General features: G+C 43.0%; 1 protein-coding gene and 1 long non-coding RNA gene across 2 annotated transcripts in view; one reads left to right on the top strand and one right to left on the bottom strand.

Moving 5' to 3' along the window:
* The window catches only part of LOC144192844 (uncharacterized), a 20,033-nt gene extending 17,447 nt beyond the window's left edge, over positions 1-2,586 (top strand). The window contains exon 2 of the long non-coding RNA XR_013325465.1: positions 1-2,586. This exon is cut by the window's left edge and continues 231 nt beyond it. This is a non-coding gene — a long non-coding RNA (uncharacterized LOC144192844).
* Positions 2,587-5,553: 2,967 nt separating this feature from the next.
* LOC144192824 (uncharacterized) lies at positions 5,554-16,308 on the bottom strand. Its single transcript, XM_077711636.1, has 3 exons — positions 15,109-16,308; positions 14,640-15,072; positions 5,554-5,720 (listed from the first exon to the last, which is right to left on the bottom strand). The coding sequence occupies exons 1-3, from the start codon at positions 15,928-15,930 to the stop codon at positions 5,554-5,556; spliced, it is 1,422 nt and encodes a 473-aa protein (XP_077567762.1). The 5' UTR covers positions 15,931-16,308.
* Positions 16,309-20,000: the final 3,692 nt, after the last annotated feature.

The raw sequence follows: 20,000 nt of genomic DNA, 5'->3' as shown, positions 1-20,000 counted from the left end.
TTGATGGGTTTATATGGCTCTCCGCGAACCTGTGTGGTAAAATATGGGAACCGCTGGTCCCAGACGCACCAATGGGAGCGTCACGCCGGCACTGTCGCGCCAAAACAATCTCTAGCGTCTTTGTAAATCATAATTTTTCGTCATTAGTCTCTTCTGCATGCATACTCTCATTGATACTCATTAATTAGCAACAATGAAATAATGTTCTCAAAAGAATTCAGTCTTTTTTTCTTTCAAAGTGGTGAAATGAATAATAAATGCTCACATTTTCATGTATTTTTAATTTTAAATTCTGAGTATGGCTCTCAAGGAATAATTTTTGAAAATATGAATTGTTTATGGCACTTTTCGTCAAAAAGGTTCCCGACCCCTGCTCTACACCATGAAGAGAAATGATATATCATTCGAAAATTCAAGATCTGCTGTTTTTATTTATTTATTTTTTTTACATATTCTAACAATAAGCAAACTTTGGTCCAGACGCAGGGGGCACTCTAAATCGGTGGCCAGGCAACAGACAACCATGCACACACTCATACCTAGGGGCAATTTAGAATGTCCAATCAGTCGACCATGCATGTCTTGGAATGTGGGAGGAAACAGGAGTTCATGGAGAAAACCCACACAGGCCCGGGGAGAACATGCAAACTCCACACAGGTTTACCGACCTGGATTTGACCACAGCACCCCAGAGCTGTGAGGCCGATATGCTAACCACTCGCGCCGCTGGGCCGCCAATAAATAATCAATAAAGAAGAAATGAATACATAAGTAGTCCAAGTGAGATAAGTAGAGTTGTTCTGTTTGTAGTCCAGGATGATTTTGGATCGGCGCCAAGTTGTTGACAGTGCACCACTTGCTGAGTCTATGGACTTAACAATAAACAAACACAGATAATCAATATATAGTAATTGTAATATATTGATAATATAATGGTGGGCTTAACCATCACCACCTTGTTTACAATCATCCATTTCTCAAACCTGTCCACGTAGGACTCGAAGTCTTTACCTTCTTTGTATTCGCCCAGATTTCCAATGAACCTGACCATGGTGCCCCGCCAGGAAAAAATAAACCGTATCTTCCATAAAACATGAAAAACTCACTTGAGATACATTGTAAAATTCAACGATTATAAGGAAATTTTAAGGGTGGAGCTTTTACGTGGAGGCGGCTAATATGCGTGGAAATATGGTAATTTTTATCACCCAAAAGCTATTTTTGCATTAAATATGAAATAGGTGAACAATGCAACATAAATTTTGCTCCCTCCTTCTAATAGTCCCTTTAAATGAACATATTGGCCAAAGATCATTGTCTTGCAATGTTTCCAATTCTGAAGCTGTTGAGTTAATTATCATCATATTGGATTGGATTGGATCGAATCGGATCGGATAACTTTATTCATACCGTATTCGGGAAATTTCGTTGACGCAGTATTAAGAGGGTGAGGATACAGAAATAGGAAAGGCATTTTAGACATAAATAGATAGGTAATAAATTAATAAATGAATACATGGATAAAAATAAATAACCATGTTGCTGAAATATATATCATATGTATCATTTATCAATGTTATCCTACATTTGCTACCATAGGTGGATGTTTTATTAAAGCTGAAGTGTGCATACAGTATCCTTTCGCTTGCTATGAATTTTGAGGGAACAATGAACTTTGAACGATTTCCAACAACTCCTGTGAGGCTGGAAAAGGGACCGAGAAGAAGTGATTCCGGCAAATGATGTGATTTCAAGGATTGTTTATGCCAAAAAGAACAAGGCTCTTTAATGGAAACCAGATTATCTGATTTGTAGATTCTACACATACACACACATTATCTTTCTGTGATGGAATCAACATTGGTGTTTGTTCTTTTTTCACCTCAGGACATATCACACATTGCTAATGAGGTATTTGTATACAAAGGAAACCATCAAAGGATGGATGACAGATAAGCCGTGAGAAAACCTGGTCTGTTTCTTGCACAAGTCTAAAACTCACATTTAACGGCTAAGAACATGCTTCCATTTAACATTTCAGAATACCAGGAAATTATGGTCTACAGAAAATGCCTGTTAATGTAGTCATTTTCACTTCTATGTTACCACCAGTGGCGGTCCGTGAATTTCCTAGTGACGCCTTCCGTTATCGGTATCAATCCAATCCGTCAAAAACTATTTTATGGCTATACAGTAATCCCTCGCTACTTCGCGTTCCACTTATTGCGCCTGCAGAGCTTCGCAGATTTTTTTCAGGGAAAAAAAAACAAATTTAAAGATATTAAATTTAAATTTTAAATTACATCGTCCTCCTGGGTGTGGAAACAAAATATTCAATTAGTATGGTCAAGGACGAACTTCAGAAGACAGGTTTCAAAGCCCACAAGGATCGAGTGACTCTGCTATGATGCAAGGATCGAGTGACTCTGCTATGATGTTTTTGAATTTCCGAGTTTTCTGAATAAAAGTTTACATTTATTACATTTGCAGTTTTTTACTCTATATATATACTATATTTGATTTGTTTGTATGCACCAACATAACACCTGCATTCTAATGTGGAATAAAACACCTGAATGAACAGCATATTAGCCTGGTGGTGGTTTTGTGCACGTGTTATACGTTTCTATACGCGTTTTTTAATGGCGCCCGGCTACTTCGCGGTTTCACCCTTCTGCGGGGGTGTCCCGGTCCCCATTAACCGCGATAAGCGAGGGATCACTGTAATACCTCTACTGCAGCTACAAATGTGACACATAAAAAAAACAGCAATAATAACTTCATACAATTGAAATATTATTTAGGAATATAGCCATGTTTTACTCACCAGAAATTATTTTTACCTGTACACAATATCCATCCTCCTTTCCTTCCTCCTTCTTTTCTATCGCCATCGAAGCTAATGCTCAAAGTCGAGCCTGTCCTGTCGTATTTCTGGCCTATGTTTTTATTCAATTTAGTGCTGAAAATGTTCGTTCCCAGTTGTGACAGGCTTGCTTGCTTTGGAGTTGTCCGACCTTTCTCAATTTTCTTGAAAAGTCAGTCTTGAAAATGGCTTTGACAGTAAATCTGCAAACAAATCCATTTCTTCTCCTCCTTCAGCAATTGCGGGTTGACAAAACCACGATTAAATCAACACAAGAATATATTTGCCTGTGCAGCTAGCTCCAGATACACTTTGATAGCTCTGGCTAGTCCACACTATCGCTAGCCAATCTGTTGAGTTTATTCTGTAATACTATTATATATATATATATATATATATATATATATATATATATATATATATATATATATATATATATATATATATATATATATATATATATATATATATATATATATATATATATATATATATATATATATATATATATATATATATATATATATATATATATATATATATATATATATATATATATATATATATATATATATATATATATATATATATATATATATGTGTGCATTTAATCATTTTTGTATGTGAGCTTCAGTCAAATTGTCTGAAGAGAACTCGGGGTCGTAACAAGTCACCGAGTCCTCGTGCCAAGGACTGTTGGCCTGACATCTCACCCAGTCCCGGGCTCCGAGGACTGTTGATCTGTGTTTGCAACGAAGAGCCGTGAAGAACTCTTGATACCAGCGGATGGCTATCAATCACCTCCGGGAACACTCGCATTGTGTTCCTACATCGTGACGTCCTTTCTCGCTTCTTCATGGAATTGTTATGTCGAATGAAGGATTGTTTGTTCTTGCTTACGCAGTTGGATTAATCAGCAACCTGGTAATCGTTTCGATTTATGGCTTTAAAACTGTACGAGAAATTACTGTTGGGGAGGATAATTCTGAGATGGAGAAGTCTGAATGTATTCTCACTTATAAGTTTACTCAGGAGAGGCCTATTTAATGAAATGTCAATAATTGAATCATGTCTGCCTTTGTGACAGAGTAAAGTGAGTTAAGTTATAAATGAGTACATGTAATAGCATTAGCAACGTACCTTCGGCCGCCATTTTTGCGTTAGCATGATAGTGTGCAGTATATGACGGTCGTAGCAAAGGAAGCTATGCTATTGAGATTTCACAAGCCTCGACTATAGTACATGTAATAGCATTAGCAACGTACCCTCGGCCGCCATTAGCGTTCACATTGTGATGTGTATGTGTGTATGACAGTCGTAGCAAATGAAGCTAAGCTATGCTATTGAGATTCCTTTGTTTGCCCTGCTAACTAGCTGAGGACTTTGCTAAGTTGGAAAACAAAAGGTAATACAAGTTACAATAGTCATAAGTTATGACCGTTTATGCAACAAGTACATTGTTTTGGGTTATAACGGGTTGTTAATATATTCATATGGATATATATGGGTGTTATTGTATATTATGTTTTTGTGTGAATTGATTATTATTTTCAGTAAAAGTTGGCTTGAAGATAACAACAACTGACCTGTCTGATTATTTCCCCCCTGTGTTTTAAAGGCAAATAAATTGCCAAATTCAGGGGTACAAATCCTGCAGTGTTTTAATAATTATGTTAAAGTATAATTATTAATGAACCTATCACAATCATTGTTGGTGAAAGCAATGATGTATCCCTACGCCTGCGAGAAAGCAGTGATGTATCCCTACACCTGCGAGAAGGCCTTGGTGTCACCAAATCGAATTATGATTGGCTAAAGCAAGTCTTATCGACACTTGTTTAATGCAGCAGAGCCTGCAGAACTGATTGTGAAGGCCAGATTTCTGACCCTGGCCACAAATAATGGCAGAAATGTGATTGGTTAAATGCTTCAATATGAAAACACACACCTGGAAGCAGTGCAACCAGGGGGAAAATCAGTGAAAGGAAGCTAACAGTCAATTTTGAATTATTTAATAAATATTCATGGACAATATATAATTAAAATCAGTCTGATTCAGATATTTCTTAGGCCAGAAGAGAATGCCTTGAAGGCCCTGATGGCACACCACTGGAGAAATCTGATTTGTAAATGACTGATTAATTTGATTTCAAACATTTTTGGACAAATTTAATGCTTTCAATGGGCTCTAATCAGCAATGTACAAATCTGACATTGTGTTTTTCACCTATTTCATATTTAAATCTAAACTGGCTTCCAGAGATTTATGCGCTGTTTACAAATATTTATTAATATTCATTTTGAACGGGTGGTTTGACAAAAAATCATTTTATCAAAGACAGAAACTTGAATATCAGACAACATAAACAGGAAGAAACGCTAGAAAGTACTAACAGTGGACCGATAGAGACAAAAGGCAACATGGTCAAGCTCTGCTGGCTTAAGTAGGTCAGTGATAATGATGACTCACATTTGGTGCTGCTTAACCGATCTGATGTTGGACCTATGATTGGGTGTTAGGAGCATTCAATAACGCGCTTAGCCCTGGGTTTGACAGTACCCCCAGCTTCTATTCGGGCTACCTGGTACGTAATGTAGGGCATCCGGGTAATGGTCAGGCAGAATGAATGCGGAGGGCTGCCGGAACTTTGAAGCGGACAGCGTGCGGGTTAAACACCTGTTCAACCTTAGAGACCGACGAAGCGAGGGGACAGCTTCCTGAAGTCGGTCCTCAGGGAGAGCTCTTGGGAGGGCAGCCAGAACTTCTGGCCGATTACATAGGCCAGAGCAGGTTTGCAGCGGTGAGTGGCCTGTCTGTGGGTGTGCGTGGAGGAGCGTTGCTGTGTAGCCAGGGCTTATTCCCAGATAGAGGCATACTTGGTGATGTGTGGCGAGACAGACAGTACAGCAAGTTGCCTCCAGAGACAGAAACAAGGGGGGTTGATAACTGAGGGAACACTGAAAACGGGACACATTGGAAGAGGTGTTAGGGTGTGAATTGTGAGCGTACTCAATCTAAGACAGATGGTTTGTCCAGGTGGTTGGTTGGGGCTGGGTGGTGCAACGGAGCGCTGCTTCCAGCTGCTGATTGGTCCATTCACTTAATCCATTCGTCTGTGGGTGATGAAAGAGCATCAGTACAACAAAAAAATGAGAGATATGACATTGACAAAATACACTACACATTTTGGAAATTATTATTATTTTTAATATCATTGTAATGAAAAAGCATTTTTTATTATGTGAGTGGTGACGGAGATACTATACTATACTAGGATTGACACACTTTGGGGGGAACTAAAAAATGTTTTTACAGGACTGCAAAAATGTTATCTGTGTATTTTTTAATCACCAACTTTATTTCATAACTATGACAATGTTCAAACGAGATGGCATTTTTCATTGTTGAGAGTATTTTTAAGAGTGAAACGCGTTGCGACCACACTGAAGTCAACTGCTTCGCCACTTGTCTGGGCTATTTTTAGCATCAGCTCATTTGACCACGAACATCTGCTGGCCGCAGTTGCTCGTTGAACAATGTAGTGGGGTCTCGTGGTAAGGAAGTCAGTGTGAATTGACACTTTTGTGAAGCAGAGAAATAACTTCCTTCTTTCAAGATCCCCACAGAAGCTCAAAAATTATACTTCAGTATTAGAATGAAAAGAAGCAGGTCCCCAAGCAACACACCTAATACCTACTAACGAAGTGGCTACTTAACTACAGTTGAGGATTAAAAGCGGAGAAAATAACAAAGTGTGGCTTTGTTTGATGGATTCAAAGAGTTTGCTGGGAGGTAGTGCCCGCACAGCCTACAGTGATTACGGATGCCGGTCAAAAACAGAAAGCCAATGGGATACTTCAGGGCAAATTTACCCAGTGACATGTGATTCAGAAAGTGTTGGTGAACAAGCAGGTAAGGCAATTCAGTTATTTCAATGTAAAGCAGTAAGAATTGAGGAAACACCCCCAAGACATGACTGATAGACATCACTTTGTGTTTGAGCGTCTCAAATGTCTTATTTTCTCATGCCTGCAACTGAAAAGTTTAATAAAAGTCATTGACAATATTTATGAGTCGGATAGACGTGAGCCATCTAAAGTGATGCTTCAGACACTTAAGTTCAGCACCAGCCAGCAACTATTTTTTTCATTTGTTCATATTGCGGCTTCACTAGATTGCAGATTTTTTACGGGGGGAAAAAGAGGGAAAATCCACCCTCATGATTTTTTTAAGTTAATAAAAATGTAAAAATTCAGGCTGGAACTCGCAAACGGAAGCCACTCCCCTGTCTTCCGCTTGCCACTAGGGCTTAGCACTGAAAAACCTACTTTGTGGTTTTTCGTTTATCCCGGCCATGTCTGGTCTACATTATCCTCATTAGCATCGCAGATGGTGCTGGAGCCTATTCCAGCTTACTCCGGGCCAGAGGTGGGGGACACCCTGAATCGGTGGACAGCTGATCGCAGGGCTCAAAGAGATGGAGAACTATGCATTCTCACACCCATAGCTATGGGGAAGTTAGAGTGTTCAATCAGCCTACCATGCATGTCTTTGGAATGTGGGAGGAATCCCGAGTACCCAGAGGAAAACTACACAGGCTCGGGGGAACATGCAAACTCCACACAGATAGACATGACCGGGAGTTGAACCCAGGATCCCAGAGCTGTGATGCCGACGCGCTAACCACTCGTCTCCCCGGGCCGCCCATTTAATTGTCCTGATGGAAGATAAGTCTCCATCCCAGCATTAGTTTTTTTGCAGACTCCAATAGGTTTTCTGGGCCCTGCTGAAGAAAAGCAGGCCCAAATCATGAGGCTGCCACCACCATGTTTGACAGTGTGGATGGTTTGTTCAGAATGATGAGTTGTGTGTCGGCCTCACAGTTCTGGGATCCTGGGATAAAATCCAGGACGGTCCACCTGTGGGGAGTTTACATGTTCTCTCTGGCCCTGTGTGGGTTTCCTCTGGGTACTCACACATTTCCCCCACATTCTAAAGAGATGCATGTAACCTGTTGGACACTCTTAATTGCCCCTAGGTATGAGTGTGAGCGTCAAAGTATTTTGAGAACAGTCACACTCCATCCAGAGACCAGCTCCTAAGACCTTCAACATCATTGTGCTGCAAGCAAATGGTGTTACTGCAATTCAACTATTCAGCACGGTTTGCACAAGGAAATGCTGTGTGGGAGAATAATGCAGTTGAAGACTTTTCTGCAAACATGCCACAGACAGAGTCGCTTGAGGTATGCTAAAGCACATTTGGACAAACTAGCTTCATTTTGGAATCAGGAGCTGTGGACTGGTGAAACAAAAAGGTATTATTTAGACATAACAAAGGGCAGTATGCATGGTGGAAGAAGAACACAGCATTCCAAAACAAACACTTTCTACCCACAGTAAAATGTGGTGGTGGTTACATCTTGGTGTTGGGTTGTGTGGCCAGTTCAAGTACTGGCAATTTTGTTAAAATGGCAGATCACATGGATTCCAGTCAGTATCAGCAGATGCTTAGGCAAAATGTTCAAGAATCAGTGGAAATGTTCAAGTTACGCCAGGCCTGGATTCCAGGACAACGGCCCTAAACACTGGAATCCACTCGGTAATCAGACACAGGGAAGCGGCAAGTTCCAAACAACTCTTGATGCGTTCATTTTGAAGATTCCGGCCGAACGGCCGGGTGGAGTCAACCCGTAGAATTAAGGTAAAAAAGATTAAAACAAAATTAGAATTCAATTTTGTGTGAAGATACATTAAACGTTGAGTGTCCGTATAAATGTATCCAAGTTCATTTAAATTTGTTTGTTCGTTTATGAGTGCATTGTCCACCTGGATCAACCCCCCCCCCTCCCCCTCCGTGCATGTCGCTGTCTATATGACTGGCAAGATGTGTCTAATTTTACTTCTTTCACACACATTTTATAACTATTAAACAACTAGTATTTTGTTACTTTGTGGAAAAAAAAGATGAATTAGTACAAATATAACCTTTTTTCCAATCCAATATCCAGTTTTTTTCTGTTTTTTCAGAGGGTTGGAACGAATTAATTTGTTTTCAGTTCATTTCAATGGGAAACGTTCGCTCAAATTACGAAAAGCTCGACATACGATCGTATGTCGAGGTACCACTGTATGTGTATGTACGGTACTTAGATGTTTGGTCGCCGGTCTTTTGGTCGCCGGTCTTTTGGTTGCCGGTCTTTTGGTCACCGGTCTTTTGGTCGTCGGTCTTTTGGTCGTCAGTCTTTTGGTCGTCAGTCTTTTGGTCGCCGGTGTACTGGTCGCCGGTCTTTTGGTCGCTGGTCTTGTAGTCGCCGGTCAAATGGTGACAGAGAGTTTGCTTTTGAACCCAGCTCTCAAAATTAGATTCATGAGACAGAGTTTAATATCTAAGAGAGAGAGTTTACTATCTCTGTTTAATATCTAAGTACATTTGACCGGCAACCAAATGTCCGGTGACGGTATGTACACGTGTGTATATGTATATATATGTATATGTGTATATCTGTATATGTGTATAAGTGTAAATGTGCATACGTGTATACGTGTATACAGCTGAGGGAGGGGTCGGGAGTAGCCGGCGCTTGCAGATGAGTCCATCTTCCTGCCTGACCAGTTCGAATCCCTGCCTCCCTCCAACAGTTGAGCTAGTTTTATTAACAAAGGGTCATGTGACCTAGGTACAAACTATAGGCGGGAAGGAGTAGACAAAGAAATGGGAGTGTCGTGATAGATGACACCCCCCTGACTAAAAGGTGTCATGAAAAATGAAAAAAAATGAAAATCAGACATAGGCATTGTCGTCATCATTGACTTGACAAAAAGCCTAGTAGTCATGATACCCTCAGCAGCGTATGACGAAATTGTATAGTGCTTCTCCACAAGTTCGTCTTCCCAGGCCAGACACATTTATGACATTTATTTATGACATATTCATACTTGTTAGCTCTCCGCCTTGAGCGCCATTTTCCGGCGACTGCAAGTTGCCTCACCGATGCCAACAAGAATAAGATGGATCACTTACCTCTCAGTCTTTATGTCATGTCTCAGTCATGATGGAAGTTTCCACTGGGTCATGCAAAATTCTATTCTAGTGACTACACTATATAAACCAAAAGACATAATAACAGGCATAAAATACATTCATACTTCACATTTCCCCCCGTTAGTAACTTTGAAAGAATCTTCATTAAACATCAATTTATATCCCTCCTATCTAGGTACTAGAATACAAACATCATCAGCAGTTACTTATGGAGTAAGTACTTATGGAGTATGGAAAACAATAAAGTCATTTGTGAAGGCAAAGGTGAAAAACGTGAGGTAATTTTAAGGTTATCTAAGAAAATTCCTCTGCGTCCCGCTTTATGAGCGAACACAGTTTTGAAGTTAAGACATGTACAATTACCCGGAGGACTCGACATACCGGCACTCGTCACACTTCAAAATAATGGGAGAATCTTCATTACGGCATGCCACGCGGTGATACCGTATGTCGCTGTAAGCTACCAGCGTATGTTGGTTAGTATTTCAAACCATAGCTTTCATGCAAGGGATGAAACACATTGAGAAAATACAGAAGAGTAACATAGTTGCAAGTAACGGTGTTAAAAATTTAACCAGGATCGCGAACCACGACCCGGATATTCACCACGACCAAAGTGATGCACCTATAGCTGAGTGATCCTGGGCCATGGCGTTGGCCAAGGCTTTCATTTCAGCTATTGCACGAGTAATGTTACCTTCGACATCGGTTTCATCTGGGATGAAAGTACAACAGTGTTCTCCGACTATGGCGCACACACCTCCATCCTTGGCTGTTATCAAATCCAAGACCATATGGTCTTGGAGCTCCATTTCTCTAAGATCTTGTAATTCATCTGCTATGCCCTGTAGAGCCTTGACAGTTTGGTTAATGAACAGTCCCATCCGATAATTCAATGTTTCTACACGGAGCATAACTTTACCCACTCTAATCTGTGGAAGTCGTGACAGTATGACTTTCTCGGAGGTGGACCATAATTTGTGATCATCAGGGACATCACTACCCCAAATTGAATCATGTGGTTTGAATTGCACTGATCTCTTATCCCTTGCCTTTACTCCCCTTAGAAGGAAGGCATCCTGGACCATCTGCACCATTGCATACCGACCTGTCCATGCTGTGGGCAAACTCAAAAACACTGAATGGCCACATAGCCAGTACCCATCATCTTGAGGATTAGTGCCCATTACATCAGGGAGAGTGTAATAATCCCTGCAGGTGGCACCCGGGGGCGCTCCTGTGGCATTGAACTGGTCTTTGTTAGTGGTGTTTCGCGTGCACTGGGTAATTACCTGACTGCAGTACTTCATGGGGACTTCCCCCAACGGCATGGAGTGGCCAAAAAGGGACATGATACTGGCAAAACACACGGCTTTAAAACCACGTGGGTATGGGACGTCGTTCAACATAGCAAGATCTGTCCAATTGTATTTTAGGAGTCTTGTAAAATTTCTACCCGCCAAATGTGGTACAGTCGGATTAATTTGGGAAACTGTAGCTCTAATTGTAGCTCCTATGTACCATAATTTCAGGATGTCGGGATACCATGGAGTTGTGTTGGTGTCGTAGGGATTAATTGGTTTAGGATAAATTGGCGGGGTGCTTGTGGAAATAGGTATACGACTACACACATAACAATTTTCATTCACACCGGACAATTTCTTCTGAAACATCATGAAATTATACCACACATTTTCTTCATAATAATTCTTTGGATCACTCTTTTCCTACCACCTCACTCTTTTTTGCGATAGTAGCAAGGGACCATCTCGATTTCCTGCTCGAGTCTCAGTGGGCAGGGCATCCAGCCACGCCCAGGTTGCGGTAGAGTTGCTGTGATGAGGGTGGCGGCAGCTTTCATTTTGGCTTCTGCGCGGGAATGCTAAGTCTACGAAATGTCAAACTTAAGCGAGGGGCGCTCGGGGCAGGTGAGTAGATGTCTGATGATGTTCCACGGACAAGGGTTTTGGTACCGTCCGGCTTGCAGTCTACTCACAGTCCCCTATGTTTCGAACCACCTTGACCTGAGATTGGTGAATCTACGTAGACCTCTCAGCAATCTTTGCAGCAGTGGAGGTTGGTGAGTTTGTCCACGAATGGGTCTTCCCATCGTGGAGAGAACCAGGACTTCCTTTTTATGACTCGGATCAGCATCCAGTCACCTGGCTTCACCACCTCCTGTAAAGTAGACAAAAGGGGATCACGGCAGCTTGCATGTTCTTTGGACAAGCTTCTCCAAACATGTTACCATCCATTCTGTGAGTAGATCTGCCTCGCCCTTAGTCTTTTCTCATGGTCCATCTTCCCATAGAGGATGTTGAAATGGTCTTCCATGGACATTTGTTTGCATATCCAGTCCCACACTCTTTTGGACGTTGTCCTCGTTTGGGCCTGAGGTTACCTTGCACACCATGTCTGCAACAAATCATACACTTCCTACAAAAAATTTAAAAGTAGGTATTTAGACCTCTGGGATATGGAACACATGCTGTACCTTGTCCATCATCCCCCCCTGTTGAGACATGGTTCAATCCATGGCTCAATTTTGGAATAATTTTTGGTAGGCACGCTAGGCCTTTAGCTGTGTACAGGTCTTCTGCAGACTGTTCTGTGCCTTTCTGTATAGATGCATCTCTACCTTCTGCGATGCAATGTTTTGCATATCAAGTAATACTGTGCAGTAAGTGTTTGCGCTGCTGCTTTAGCTGCTGTCGTCTTTAGCGCGTGCTCAACACCTGCATACGGCCACTTGGTTGGGCTTAATTCTCAAATTGTTACGATCGCCGCCGCGTAGTGCGACGCGATTGGAGGGGAAGTTGAACCCAGATGCAGAGTCGCCGAAGGAATGGAAAGGTGAGGCAGATCTGTAGCTCTTGTAGGTTGATTTAATAAACGGGGTAACATAACTTAAACAACTTGGCTTGTCCACTCATTACAAACGAAAGTACATGCGGCGTGGCGTCAAATGGAAACAGCAATTACTACCAGGATTAACAGGAAACGAAACCAGAACTTAACCAGTACTACATCAGACGATCCAACGGCGTCCACAGAAAATCACAATGCTTAAATACCAAAAATAATCTAATCACGTAATTAGTGACAGCTGGATGTTATCGTGACGTCATGCCAGGAAAGGCAATCCACCCACTCCTGACAGTACATCCCCTCTAAGGGACGGATTCTAGACGTCCCAAGGTCAATTACAACATGAGAAACGGAAACAAGCAGGGAGGGTGGGTGGGAGATCTAGAAATGTCCGGTGGTCTTCCACACCAACCCAAGAACAGACGGAGAGGTCGCTCCGGCGGGCGTCCGCGCCAGCCAGAAACGAGACAAGTCAGTGGCAGGTCTGGCGGGCGTCCGTGCCGGTCAGAAACAAGACGGGGCAGAGGCAAGTCAGGCGGGCGTCCGTGTCGGCCAGAAACAAGACGAGGCTGTGGTCGATCCGGTGGGCGTCCGCGCCGGCCAGAAACGAGACGAGTCAGTGGCAGGTCTGGCGGGCGTCCGCGCCGGCCAGAAACGAAACGAGGCTGAGGTCGATCCGGCGGGCGTCCGCGCCGGCCAGAACGAGACGAGGCGGTGGTCGATCCGGCGGGCGTCCGCGCCGGCCAGAAACAAGACGAGGTTGTGGTCGGTCCGGCGGGCGTCCGCGCCGGCCAGAAACGAGACGAGGCAGTGGTCGATCCGGCGGGCGTCCGCGCCGGCCAGAAACGAGACGAGGCAGTGGTCGGTCCGGCGGGCGTCCGCGTCGGCCAGAAACGAGACGAGGCTGAGGTCGATCCGGCGGGCGTCCGCGCCGGCCAGAAACGAGACGAGGCTGTGGTCGATCCGGCGGGCGTCCGCGCCGGCCAGAAACGAGACGAGGCAGTGGTCGGTCCGGCGGGCGTCCGCGTCGGCCAGAAACGAGACGAGGCTGTGGTCGATCCGGCGGGCGTCCGCGCAGGCCGGATACAAGACGAGGCTGAGGTCGATCCGGCGGGCGTCCGCGCCGGCCAGAAACGAGACGAGGCAGTGGTCGGTCCGGCAGGCATCCCAGCTGGTCCCTTAAGTCTTTGCCAAACTGCCTGCCTTCAGGAAATATTAGAAGTTTAGTACGGTCGGGCACCTTACCCTGTTTGCTCGGGGGGTGGTCAGCCCTCTTCTCCCAGGAACCCGGATCATTGCTTCTCTGGACGTCGCCGGCCCCGTCCTCCAGGGGCACCGGCGAATTGCCACTCTCGACGTCGCCGGCTTCTTCATCCAGGGACTCCGGCGAATTACCACTCTTGACGTCGCCAGTCCCTTCTTCCAGGGACTCCGGCGAATTACCACTCTTGACGTCGCCAGCCCCTTCCTCCAGGGGCAACGGCAAATTGGCACTCTCGACGTCGCCAGCCCCCTCCTCCAGGGACTCCGGCGAATTGCCTCTCTCGACGTCACCGGCTTCTTCCTCCAGGGGCACCGGCGAATTGGCACTCTCGACGTCGCCAGCCCCTTCCTCCAGGGACTCCGGCGAATTGCCTCTCTCGATGGCGCCAGTCCCATCTTCCAGGGACTCCGGCGAAATACCACTCTCGACGTCGCCGGCCCCGTCTTCATCGAGCGCCGGAGCATCGTCGCCACTTCTGGGCGGGCAGGCGCTGGACGGGCAGGCGCTTGGGAGAGCGGTGCTTGGGAGAGCGGTGCTTGGGAGAGCGGTGCTTGGGAGAGCGGTGCTTGGGAGAGCGGTGCTTGGGAGAGCGGTGCTTGGGAGAGCGGTGCTAGGGAGAGCGGTGCTAGGGAGAGCGGTGCTTGGGAGAGCGGTGCTTGGGAGAGCGGTGCTAGAATGGCCGTCCGTCACCAGAAACCTGATCCGTGGCTTCGGTACGGGTGCGACCGGCGACCCCAAAGGCAACGGGAGTAATTTGCGTGGCCTTGGCACAGGAGCTTGGGGCACTTGAAACGGCGCGCTGGGCCGAGTAACTTCGGCCACTTGGACAGGCGTGGTCGGCCGAGTGACTTCGGGCACTTGGAACGGGGAGGGCTGCATAGTCCTTAGGAGCTGCTGGTACAGCGGGGTCGGCCGAGTAACTTCGGGCAATTGGAAAAGCGTGGTCGGCCGAGTGACTTCGGCCACTTGGAACGGGGAGGGCTGCATAGTCCTTAGGAGCTGCTGGTACAGCGGGGTCGGCCGAGTAACCTCGGGCACTTGGAAAGGCGTGGTCGGCCGAGTAACTTCGGGCACTTGGAAAGGCGTGGTCGGCCGAGTAACTTCGGGCACTTGGAAAAGCGTGGTGGTGGTCGGAAAAGGAGCTTGGAGGGACGTGGTCGGAAAAGGAGCTTGGAGGGACGTGGGCGGAAAAGGAGCTTGGAGGGACGTGGGCGGGCGCGTAACTTGGACAGTGGTTAGTGTGTCCAGGCATTGCTTTCGCTTCGCTCTACGGCGTGGCGCTCGGCGCCTCCTCTGGGAGGATTGCACAGCACCCCCGCCATCACGTCGTGCCCCATAATTGGTGGTAAGCCCACTCTGTAATTGCTGGTCGGGGTATTTGTAATAGGAATTATCGGGGGAACAATCGGGATAATCCTCCTCCAGTGGAAGGTCTCGGGGTCCGAATTGGTCAAAGAATTCATCATCGGATTCCGAAACGCCAGCGAAAAAATCAATTTCCTCAATGATGTCCTCCTCACCAGAATCTTCAGGCTCCCTCCATGGTGAATCAATTCCTCTGGGCATAGGCATAAGATAACTTGGGCGCTCTCTGGTGGTTGTACGCACCTGGGCATCATGATGAAACGGTAAAGGCTTCCCAGGGCGACGTGCATAGCAGTGGTGGGGCGTATGAGTACGCTGCGGCTCTAACTTTTCTACCAGCTGTGGCTCATCTCTAGAAATGATGTGCCTGAGAGCCCCGCACCACGGTGTGTCCATTACAAAATTCCTAAACGATTCTGAGGGGTTTCTTATACATTCCAAGCAGTCCGGTGTCTTCGAGGTGGATGGTTTGCGTCGCCGAGTGCGTCGGCGCGAGCGTGGGTGGCGCTCCGCTGGGTCCATAATGGTTGGATCGTGCTGTTACGATCGCCGCCGCGTAGTGCGACGCGATCGGAGGGGAAGTTGAACCCAGATGCAGAGTCGCCGAAGGAATGGAAAGGTGAGGCAGATCTGTAGCTCTTGTAGGTTGATTTAATAAACGGGGTAACATAACTTAAACAACTTGGCTTGTCCACTCATTACAAACGAAAGTACATGCGGCGTGGCGTCAAATGGAAACAGCAATTACTACCAGGATTAACAGGAAACGAAACCAGAACTTAACCAGTACTACACCAGACGATCCAACGGCGTCCACAGAAAATCACAATGCTTAAATACCAAAAATAATCTAATCACGTAATTAGTGACAGCTGGATGTTATCGTGACGTCATGCCAGGAAAGGCAATCCACCCACTCCTGACACAAATGAACAAAAATCACAACAATCTTACTTATTCCATCACTTTGCTTGTGAAAATCTGAATGTTTTATCAGTCAAAAGTAGATATACTAGCTGTTATTCTATTGTGATTGCTGCTTCCTTGTTAAGATCAATAACTATATATGATTTTTCCTTTCCTGCAATTACACAAATTAACTAATCATGTTAAAAATATGAAAAATACAAAAAGCGAACTAGGCTGCTTTCTCCTCAGGAAAACAGCTTTCCCGCTCTCTGCAACAGTTAGATTCACATCAATTAATATCCAGAAACAAATGTAAACATTTATAATTCTGAAAAGAATTGAACCCATTAAACTGTAACCACACCTTGTTTATCAGGGTTAATATTTTATAGCATAATTGTCCTTTAGAGCCATTAAAACTAATTACTTATAAAAAGCTTAGTAATCAAGTCCCAATTCAATTAACAATGTGTATTGCAATGCATATTAAACTCAGTTGTTTGAAATTCTAAAATATCCCAAACTAGTAGTCTTTTTTTATCAAATGTAACATTCCATTGTCTTCGGAGTTTGCCAATCATCTCCTATAAAACTTTCTTAATCAACATTTGCCAATAGTCAGGCATAAAATTAAAATTTGGTTTTATATCTATCCATTGTATTCTCTCTTTTCTCTCAAATCGTTTACTTTAAAAATCTGTAAGAAGGTTTGTTCTCAATTGAAACGCTTTCACTCTTTAATGGAGACAATAAAACCAATATAAAAAGTTCCTTATGGTTTATGGCATTGCTCCTCAAGCAATAATCTTTCCAATCAATATTGGATCATTACGTCTGATCGCGTCAATAAGCTTATCTTACCTGTCTCCTCAAACGTTTCAACTGAGAGAACCTCCTTACAGTGCAAAGATGGATCTGCATCCTCCTTTTCAGCTATTTTTATGTCTGCTGTTTGGTCAGCAACAGTTGTACGGACGTTCTCATTTTGGGTTGCTCGTGCGTCTTCTCCATGTTTCCTGTTGAAAACGTTGCGTTTCTTTAAAGTTTTTCTTTTATGCAGATAGCCAGATTAGACTCATCATTCAGCTCCAATAGTGTAGTGAATAAAGGCGTTTGGTATGGTCAACTAAATAGGCTTTCCATATTTTGTTGTCCGGTTGACCTCGTTATGTAGGCGCAAAGATTTTGTAATGAAATATGGAACATTTTGTCAATTCAGTCAATTAATCTGTTAACACAATTTGGATGCCATTATCCCTCTAAATCAATGGTACTTTGGAATTTCATATGATGCACTGTTTTTTTTTTTTTTCAGTGCTTCAAAATTTCGCATTGCAGATTTGTTCCTCCATTTCAATGCATTATCATCAAAAAATTTCTTTGGACTAAACAATTTCCCATAATTTTTCATCGCCATCCAAAAATGCTTATTGGCAATTTCAGAAATTGATTTCAAATTTCCAATCCGTCGCTGCCATCCCTGAAGAGGGCTTGTTGGCGGTTTCAGAAATTGATTCGAATTTGCTAAATGCTTTTCCACCTTGATATCTAACGGATCGATTATATCTTGGTGGATGGCCCATCAAAAACACAAAAAGAGAAACAACTATTCACGCTCACACTCATTCATAATCAGACATGAGTGGTCTGCAATTTTTGTCACTAGTGGAGAGCGGCTTCTTGGCAGCTAACCACCTTTTGCTGTCCTGTCAGCACTAATCATTCTCATCAATTATTTGATACTAATGCAATGTGTGATATTTTAATAGTCATTAATATGACTCACGATAAAGCATATTTCATCTAGTGATGGAAAAACAATGAATCATGTTTCGTGCACTAAACATATTCATCTTATTCCATCCTATAGAAATCATGCGTATCCTAAATTAATTATGTTATCTAAACTTCGCCAGGTACAATTTACCTAATAATTTGGATCAATGCCATTTCTGCATTGTTTTCTTCTCGTTTGATATCATTAATAATTTGGATGAATGCCATTTCTGTCTCCTCTGCCTCTAAATCCTTATCTCTCTCTGCTCTTCCTTGGTGCGAGGTAACTTGCCTGGCATTCCATTCTCTCTTGGGATGTCCCGTCCCAATCCGCCATCTCTTAAATACATATTTTTTCTTGCTTTTTCCCGTTGTTTAAAGCTTTTTTTCTTCTAAATTCCTTTGAATAGTTTACAAAGGTTCCACTAACAATCCCACCCCAACCATTTACATGGTTCTTTTTTGTCCATTCTCCTATATGAGCGCAATTGTCAGGAAAATGTCTCTGAATGAATTTCACATCATTTGGATATTCTTTACTCTTCCCAGAGCCCATTTTAGATGCTTTTTTCCCTCTCGTTCTTTGGTTTTGAACGTTTTTCAAACAATGGTCAAATGTTACGCTATTAATATATTTCTCTAGGATTTTTTTAGGGACGTCCCAACTAATTTATTATTTTATTTACCTGCCTAGATAGTCGTTTATACTTTATTATTTTGCACGGTAATCGTCGAGATTTATGAACGCGTCACGGCGTATTTCAGGTTCATATATATATATATATATATATATATATATATATATATATATATATATATATATATATATATATATATATATATATATATATATATATATATATATATATATATATATATATATATATATATATATATATATATATATATATATATATATATATATATATATATATATATATATATATATATATATATATATATATATATATATATATATATATATATATATATATATATATATATATATATATATATATATATATATATCATATGAAGATTACTTTTATCAAGCGCTTTTACTCATCAGGTGCTGTATTTTTGGAAGGTTTCCCTTATTTTTAACAATCTCCAAAAATCCTTTACGAGGGATTCTTTCACCCCCTAGTCTAAACCGCGTCACCAGTTTTCCTTACAAACGTCACCGAAGTGTACATTTGCCGCATATCTTGTGTATTCCTTTTATTTTATTTTGACATAAATACTCCCCAACGATATGCAAATATTTCCTATTTATGGAACGTTTTTCTTCGACTTTTTCACGAGGAAAAACGGGATTTTCACCAGCCTTCTTATACATTAATTTTAAACAGCCCTACCGTCTCTTGTGCGTGCATCCTCTCTCCAGCCGGGTTCCTTCTTCAAACGTCAGGTTTAGAACCATATACATTCAATAACTTCGGATCAGAGGTAGCACACGCAGAGTCGGCTTGATGAGATTTTCAAAGACTTCAGCTGAGGGAGGGGTCGGGAGTAGCCGGCGCTTGGAGATGAGTCCATCTCCCTGCCTGACCAGTTCAAATCCCTGCCTCCCTCCAACAGTTGAGCTAGCTTTATTAACAAAGTGTCATGTGACCTAGGTACAAACTATAGGCGGGAAGAAGTAGACAAAGAAATGGGAGTGTCGTGATAGATGACACCCCCTAACTAAAAGGTGTCATGATAGAAGTTTCCACTGGGTCATGCAAAATTCTATTCTTGTGACTACACTATATAAACCAAAAGACATAATAATAAGCATAAAATACATTCATACTTCACACGTGTATACGTGTATACGTGTATACTGGTTTACGTGCATACGTGCAGACGTATTCATGTCAGCCATAAGGATTACTACGATGCTGTTATACTTACAAAAACTGATC

The sequence above is a fragment of the Stigmatopora nigra genome, unplaced genomic scaffold (genome assembly GCF_051989575.1).
Source record: "Stigmatopora nigra isolate UIUO_SnigA unplaced genomic scaffold, RoL_Snig_1.1 HiC_scaffold_27, whole genome shotgun sequence".
Classification (NCBI taxonomy): Eukaryota; Metazoa; Chordata; class Actinopteri; order Syngnathiformes; family Syngnathidae; genus Stigmatopora; species Stigmatopora nigra.
Note: the sequence above shows the minus strand (reverse complement) of the source record. Positions and strands in the feature narration are given on the sequence as shown.